The 8,358-nt window shown below is 39.8% G+C and overlaps 1 protein-coding gene across 2 annotated transcripts; it reads right to left on the bottom strand.

The window, feature by feature from the left end:
- Positions 1–254: 254 nt before the first annotated feature.
- Positions 255–8,316, bottom strand: LOC114058913 (eukaryotic translation initiation factor 1A, Y-chromosomal). 2 transcript variants are annotated; one of them, XM_027886767.1, is made up of 7 exons: positions 8,250–8,316; positions 7,270–7,353; positions 5,486–5,589; positions 4,694–4,744; positions 3,408–3,489; positions 3,209–3,300; positions 255–1,596 (listed from the first exon to the last, which is right to left on the bottom strand). In XM_027886767.1, exons 1-7 carry the CDS (start codon positions 8,263–8,265, stop codon positions 1,591–1,593), a joined length of 435 nt encoding a protein of 144 aa, XP_027742568.1. In that variant the 5' UTR covers positions 8,266–8,316; the 3' UTR covers positions 255–1,590. The 2 variants fall into 2 exon arrangements, with proteins under 2 accessions (XP_027742568.1, XP_027742567.1); XM_027886766.1 differs by lacking the exon at positions 8,250–8,316 and adding an exon at positions 7,661–7,774.
- Between the last annotated feature and the right edge of the window lie 42 nt (positions 8,317–8,358).

The raw sequence follows: 8,358 nt of genomic DNA, 5'->3' as shown, positions 1-8,358 counted from the left end.
TAAGAACACTGTGTGGTAGTATCTTTTCCTCAGTATTTAGCAAGATTTTACAACAAATATTTAAAATCCATAAAACATGGGCAAAATTACTTAATACTAAGAAAATGTTATTCCTAGTGAGAGGTACCAGATTCACATAAGGAAGACAAGACATTATAATGAAAGAAAGAAGTAAAAGGGAAGACATTTTCACAAAAGCTCTGGATGTTTAAATCTCTTTAAAACTCAATGTAAAGCAATGAGGCCACTCCGGATTTAAAGCCATTTTGTTTTATCTATTGGGGTAGTCACTTTACATCATACCAAAAAGACTGTATAAGGAATACAAGTGTCAAGAATCAGATCTTTATGGCACAAAAGGAAGTTTTCCATTAGCCTGCTTTCAAAGTTGTTAAATACATAATCGAAGACAAAGAAACTAAGGCTACCACAAAATAATATTTGCATGATGATGTTAGTTCTTTATTCAGTTTCTCAACTGATTCCTCCAGTCTGAAGGTGGAGAAGAATCTTTCCAGTAGTCTGCTTCAGTGATTTATTCTGGATGAAAAGATTCTCTTCCTACTTTTGACACAAATTTATTTTCCCATTTATATTGTTACTCAACATTCACATAAGCTTTTATGTTGCACCTTACAATGTATGGAATTTCAGATTAAAATAAAACTCTACTCTTAACATAACCCTTTATATAATGTAAAAATATTCTACATGTTTACCATATCGAGAGTGTTAGGCGTTCACTTTGGGGAAAACCTGTTTTACGTATTTTTCAGTACAAACCCGACTGTGAACGTGTCGCATTCGTGTCTCGCTGTTCAGTCGGGCGCCACCCAGTGTTCATCGTCTGCAACTACAGCTCGGCCTCGGCACGAACCGCAGTTCCCAAAAACTGCGAAATTTTGAGATGCTGCTCACTTTTTATCCTTCCTCCTCCCCTACCCCTCCCTCCACCGTGGAAAATTTACACCTTTGAAATAATGAGTGTTTTTAATTATCAAAATCAGTATAAAAATAGCAGCATGCTACTAGACATGAAAAGCAGATTCATCAAGCATTATGAGTTTAAATGCAGATTTCTGCCTTCCTTTTATATTATCAAAATCTTTTTTAAAGGTTACATCAAGGCAAGGGGTATAAGGACAGACACTGCATAGTATGATTTGATACTAATCTGAACTGGGTATTTGTCTTTAATGATAATTACAGGGTAAACATTTTTTATTTCAAAATACAAGTTTAACTGGAATTGTAGTGATGAAAGCAGAAGAGGGAAAAATGCAGTCTTTTACAGCCCATGTCACTGTATTTCACTTACATCCAGAGGTAAAAGCTCTAATTGGTGAAGAGACAAAATATTTGTGGTGTGTCACTGAACCTTTGTGATAATCCAGCATTATCCATTTCTAAAGAAATATAAATACTTTAAAACAAACATTGAAAATAAATCCTTTTGATGTAAAACTACGCTCTTTACCGGGAATTTTCGGTTCTCTTAAAAGTAAGGGACTTCACCCAAAAAATAATCGAAGTATCAATGTAGAACAATCCTTGGAGGAAAAAAGTCGGAATGTAAACCTCTGTTTCAAATTAGATCTGAAAAGCAAAAACACCACATCATTTATCTAATGCAAGTGCATTTTTCATCAAGCAACTCTTTCTTTAAGTTACTTTTACAGTTCAACAGGAGTCTTCCCGAATTTAGTACAGTCCTGATTTTGCCTCAGCTCATATCCTGTTTTCTAAAACATGTGAACAATTGCTCTCCACTGATGTCCCCACAGCCCTGTGACAATACACTGGTCATGCAGGGGAGCAATTCTGCACAACCACAGTATCTGCAATACAATTATGCATCAATAGTACAGACACAAATTGGCCAATGATTCTCAAAAACAAAAATAAACCAAGTTTGAGGGTCAATTCCCTGAGTAGTGACCTTCTATCATTCTTCTGACATAAAAAATAAAGAAAAGATTCCACAGAGTTTTTCACCTGAACTATGACCTTGGAATCTGCACTTCATCCCAGGTATACCAGGGTGACCCTCAGAGAGATTATTTACACTTTGTCTTTATGTCTGTTCCTTTCCTAAAGCATGATATTATCTGCACAGCAGACAAAAGCTTAAAAACAATCATAGCTCACTTAAATACAATATTCCACACACAGATCCATTAGTTTGCAAATTTCTTCTGCAGCTTCTTATCACTTTGATGCCTTACAATTAACTTCATTATTAAAAGCACGCAATACTAGCAAGTTTTTCTAGCTTCAGTGAACTAAATCTTCAGTAACCTCAATCACTGGCAGGCCAAAAGTCTGATGATTTTGATAGTTTTAAAATATTTGTTCTAATGCATCAAATACTGAGAACCTAAAAAAAAGTCAAAATAAGGTAAGCATTTTAAAAGAATTAGCCATAGTGTCAACTCAGAGAGAGAGGACTAAAAAGATGAAGAATTAAAACATAATAATATGCTTAGAACAGTCTATCCAATTAACTCAGTGGCTCAGTAAGTTACTACTTATCCTCTCAGCCAGCTGACCTTGCACAGATTCATCTCTCAACTGTAAATAAAGTGCATCACCTTAGAAAACACTGCACAGCAAATCCTACTTCTGCAATTTACTATAAAATCTGAATCATAGCAATTTTAGTACTATCATTTCAGAGTGTGCATGGCCAGTTACTATGGAGTGATCAGCAGTAACAAAAGTGATTGCCACAATCTGTAAACTCGGAACTATGGTTAACATTAGAAATTATTAAAATGCAGCCTTTTATGATTTTTATGTAAACAAAAATGGAGAACTAAAGCTTTTGTTTTTTAAAAACCATACAATTGCCTCAGTTATTTCTGCAGTTCTTATTAGACAGTAAGGTTGTTAAACCTACAGAGGAATTTGGGGGTCAAACAACTTTGATTATCCTTTAGGCATCTTCAGGGTAATGAGAAGATTGCTCTCCATGTATGTTTTAACAACATGTCAAAAAGTGTACTATGTGCTTAGAGGTCAGCTGGGGAATGACTGTAGGAGAGGACAGAGAACAGAAAGCTGGCATTCACCTCACCACTGTGAGTGGTGAATGCCTTCACCTGAAGCAGTCCCTATTCAAAACACCAATGTGTTATTTTACTGGCTATGAAACAAGGAACACCACCATATTGTCAAAGATGATACAAAATACACATTTACTACTTACATCATCAATATCTTCATCATCATCCCCAATATCATCAAACTGGATTTCATCATCATCTCCAGGACCGAATGTGTCTGTTTCATTGATTTTGGCTAAAAAGGAATTTAGAGAAGTTCAAGAGTGCACTCACACCATGTCAAGATATATTGAATATTCTTGTCCAATATGAACTTCCAATTCGAAGTGAAAAGGTTCTTACCATGTTCTGGAAGCTCCCCGTATGCTTTCAGACTTCTGGCCTCATCTGCATTGTACTTTAGAATAACATCAGCCTTGTTATCCTAAAAAAGAATTTATTAGACTTCATTAGTCATCTATGAAGCAAAAATAAATCTACTAACCTCAGCAGACTATGTTACTTACAACAACTATATTATTTACAGAGGAGTAACACCTATATTATTCATAGAAGAGTATCTTGTTCCTCCTTCCCCTCCAGTTTCTTTAAATGTTAAGCAGAAAAACCTCATTTGTGCAGTATTTTCATTTCTTCTGGGTAGAAACCTAATTTTCTCCTATTACAAGTAATTTATACAATCATAGAATGGTTTGGGTCGGAAGGGGCCTTTAAAGATCATCTTGTTCCAACACCCCTGCCAAGGGCAGGGACACCTTCCACTAGACCAGGTTGCTCAGTGGCCATCCAGCCTGGCCTCGAACACTGCCAGGGGTGGTGTGCCATAACTTCTCTGGGCAACAAGAAGAGAATTTGAGACAATTGAGAACTTCTAAGAATTTGACAATTTCAGAAGTTCAGTTTCATGCCTTTGAAATCAACCTTTCTTCAGAGATCACACGTAGTGAGTGGCTGGGGGTCAATCAGAAAGTGCCAAAATGAAAAATTCCTAGTTTTAAGTACTTGAATACTTACAGTAAATGACAGTGTCTTATAATGTTTTACAACTCTAATGCACATTTCAGGAGCAGAATTTATTTCAACTGAAGACACAACACTAACATTTATGAATGGCATTTACCAAGTGAAAAGCTGACAACCGTTTTCCATTACCATTGATATTAGGTATAATTATGCTACTCCATAGTTGGACATTTAAGCACAAACTATTCACTGACCAATTTGCCTCTTGAGGTAAAAGCCTAAACATCAAGGCTCCAAAATTTTGATTATCAAAAATTACGATTATCACAATAAAATGTTTGGTGTTTGATCCGATCTCCCTTTATATCACAGGATCCAAGCATCAAACAGCTACATCTGGAAAAAATAAGGTCAGGTGTGATGACAATAAGCACCTCCACTCACAAAGTCTCAGGGTGCAATTTAGAAGAACAAGCTGAACCAGAATTTGTCTACTCATTACAATTCTTCTGTAATACAAGGAAACTAAAAGTCATGATTTAGCGTAACTAAAGACAAATTCAAAGTTAAGATGGGAATTTCCTCACAACACCTGCTGCAGTTTTAACATTAAATAAAGCTGCTCATAAGACACTCTTTATTGGCAAATTATACTGAATTTTTACCTGGTAGTCTCTTAAGCCAATCAATATAATATCAGATGTATTTATCCAAACCTGAACGAGAAAAAATACATCATGTTACAGCAATTCAACTTCTCTTGTGCAACACAAGAAGCAAGCAGTACATTTATGTTTGCTGAGAGACATGAAACATCACTTACAGCCACCCCCCTCACTTTCTAACCAGTAAGCTGGAAATATCCAATTTCTTATTTTAACAGCAAAACTGAGGTCATAAAGTACTCATAGTTACATTTATTTTACATGTTATGGAACTATTACAAGGTACATCCAACTTCTTTGAAGAGCTTCTGGCCAACAGGGTGGTTACTAAGCCTTAACTTCTGAGAAAACAGAAATAATGCAATCAAGCCACCACTCTGTGAACTGAGCTCCACAAGGGTAAAACTCAGAGCAAAACCTGATGAAGGGGGTGATGGACAAGCACAGTGAAGAGCACATCTACAATTAGGGAGCTTTTTATTATTTTATATACTTATAAATTTTTAGAATATGAAAGCTAGTATTTGATAAGCAGCCAAACCCCCCTCCCCTGAAATACACACATCCAAAGGCAGCCCTTCAACTGTGAGCTTCACCCAAAAGCCAAACACTGCCTACTCTTGTGCTGGCAAGAGAAACAGAAAGATAAACTAGTTTACTACCAAAAAAATATATTTAAGGTATTAAGTGCAGTAGAAATATTAATTTTTGTAACAAGCTAAGTATGTAAATTTTTACAATTATACAGCATGTATAAAGTCACTGTTCCCTATTGCAATGCTTCAGAATTACCTTTTTTCTTAGCTTCCCTCTAATATGACATAACCTCTTCACACCATCAAAACATAATGCCTCCAGTCTTCCATTGCCTAACATCTTGATCACCTGGGCATATTCTGAAAGAGACGGTAACGTACAATCATTTTGGTCAGAAAAGACTTGTAAGATCAGCCAGTCCAAGCCTGAACCCAGCACTGCTGAGTCTACCACATGCCAAAGCGCCACAGAGCAAAACTTCTAAACAAATCCAGCTTCATGATGCATCCAATAGCTTTTGACATTGTAACCAAAATTTTAGTCAAAATGAACATGAACAGCTGAGAGGAGCTTTGAGCAGCCACACAGGCTGTTGAATGTATCACAGTTTTTGTTAATGTCATTAATGTCATTTTGTTAATGTCAGTATTTTCAAAGACTGCTAATACTGTTTGCATCCATGCTTTTGTTCCTTCTGAAACACTTACAGATAATTTTCAGAGCTATTGAGTCACACTTGGAGTTTGAAAGTTTATGATGGCATCACAGCACCTGTCCTGACAAAATCTCACTGCTGTCAACTACCAGACTTCAGCTGAAATCTATGAAGCATCTCTCCAACACCTACCCTCAGTTTTTCAGGGTGTATTTCATCTCCTCCCTCACCAAGTTCCAGAAATAACTACTGGAGAACTTCACACACATTATTGAAGTTTGTAGCATAATGCATTATCATTTAACTAAAAGGAATAAAGCTTGTAATATTATTATTATATGATGACGATGATGTTTTTAAGTTACAGAGTTAGCATGAACTGATCACCTATACTTGCCAGGGGAAAAATTCTCTCAATTAGCCAGAGCTGTATCTCAACATTCTAAAATCTTTCCCTTAGCACAAGTAAGATAGTCCAACAAACACGAGACTATTCATAACAGAATAATTCACTGAGTAGATTTTGCTTGGGAGTTGAAAAGGATTTTAAGTTATGTAGGTCCATCAAAATCAACTCCTTTTTTGCTTACAGCCATCACAGAATATCAGAAATTGGTTCAGTGTCGTTTCTTTTAAAGCGATTTCAGTCAGGACCGTGTTTCTGACAAACCAACTGATTAATTGGTCACTAGGAAAATACTCAAATTATGTGAGCAAACACAGGAGTGTGACACGCAAGACAGGGCGAGTCAAAAGGGAGGTGAGCTCACGGTAACCAAAAGGCAGGGCAGAGGGGAATGTAATCATCACTCTCCACTCCTGGAGCCACCTTCACCCGACAACAGCCCAGCAAGGACCTATTGCTCCTGTTTTAATAGTTGTGAGACTTCTCAGCCCAGGAGCCAAACCATGAGAGGACAGAACAGTGAGTTGACTGGTTCTGACAGGTCAGACTTTGGGAGCTCACTGAAGGATTCGAGAGACATCACAGTCAGTATAAAACAGAAAGTGGGACTGTGCATCCCAGAGACAATTACTGGCCACATCTGCTAAGCCAGCTGCTTACAGCCCCTTGCCCAAAGCTACTCAAGGGGCTTCTAGGAAATGCTTATGTGCTGTTTTACACAGAGCATCGCAGTGAGGTCAAGGAGAGGCAAGCTTCATTCTTAAGTAGTGGAGCTATTTAAAATTTCCCTTTTCCTACTTTCTTCTATGTCATTTAGAACTCAAATACAACCCCAATAAGATGACCTCTCTTTATTCAATAACAGTAACTTCACTTTTCTCAGTCATCCAGATGTTTTGTGTATCAACTTCCAATGCCTGTCACTTACAGTACGTGACTGAAAACAATGACACTGCCATACTATAGTTAAAAACTCACCTTGCCCATCTTCTTTGAACACCAGTTCTCTTTTTTCTGATTCATTCTCATTCTTACCTCGTCGCCTGTTTTTACCTCCTTTGCCTAAATTAAAAGGGGGAGGAGGAAAAAGCACGTGTTACTGTCTGAATACAGTGAATGAAATAATCAGACTTATGGAGATTTTTCTGTGCTCGTTCTCTAGATGGCTGTTTAAAGTGTCCTGTCCAAATCTAGATTATTTTTTTTTTTGCTTACTGTTAACATTTGTAGGTCTAAATTTTTAGCTGAGTAGTTACACAGAGTCTCCACTGTACAAGATGTCCTGGTTGCTCCGGAGTGACAGCAGCCTTCAACAAGGATTTCCACAAGATGGCCATTTCCAGCTTCTGTGATCCCTGCCACCACATACCTCCTAAATAATGGTGGGATAACCTGACGCACGTAACCATCAAAGAGCAGACGAATAACCCGAGTTACCGCGGTGCTAAAATCCCTGAAACACTCAAGGGGAAGCTAATGCTCCAGGTACAGCTACCTTTTTTAAAAGGCACACACGTGGCGACAGCATTAGATGCTCTTCACGAAGACGTACCAAATCAGCTCATACTTCAGCCCCCCTGCTAAAAACCTGCCGTTCCCTTCCCCTCGCGGTTTCTGCTTTTCCTTTCCGAGTGGGGAAGAAGGGGGGCAGCAGCAGCAGCAGCAGCGGCGCCGGCGCTGCCCAGCGAGGGCCCGGCCGCCTCCTGGGCAGGGCCGCCTTTGACAACCGAGCCCCGGGCAGGGCCTCCCGCTCCGGGCCGGGTCCCGGCGGCCTCCGGCAGGGGGAACCGGCCCGGGGACCCTCCTTGGGGGCGGGAGGGCCCGTCCGGCCCTACCCGAAGGCTCCGGGCCCCGGCGGCGCCCACGTGAGAGGCTCCCCCGGGCCTGGCCTGCCCTGCGCGGTCGCGCCCGGGCCGGGCCTCGCCGCTGCGGGCCCCACAGCCGGACAGGCGCCTCACCTTTATTCTTGGGCATGGCGCCGGGCGCTCCGCCGCGGAGGGGCTGCGGGCGGGGGCTGCGGGCGGGGAGCGGCGGGGGCGGCTGTTCGGGCTCGGCGGCGGCTCCGGG

This window comes from Empidonax traillii, unplaced genomic scaffold (assembly GCF_003031625.1).
Source record: "Empidonax traillii isolate 1590-97213 ecotype Southwest subspecies unplaced genomic scaffold, ASM303162v1 scaffold194:size798623, whole genome shotgun sequence".
NCBI lineage: Eukaryota > Metazoa > Chordata > Aves > Passeriformes > Tyrannidae > Empidonax > Empidonax traillii.
The sequence above is the reverse complement of the archived record's forward strand: the minus strand, read 5'-3'. Positions and strand labels throughout refer to the sequence as shown.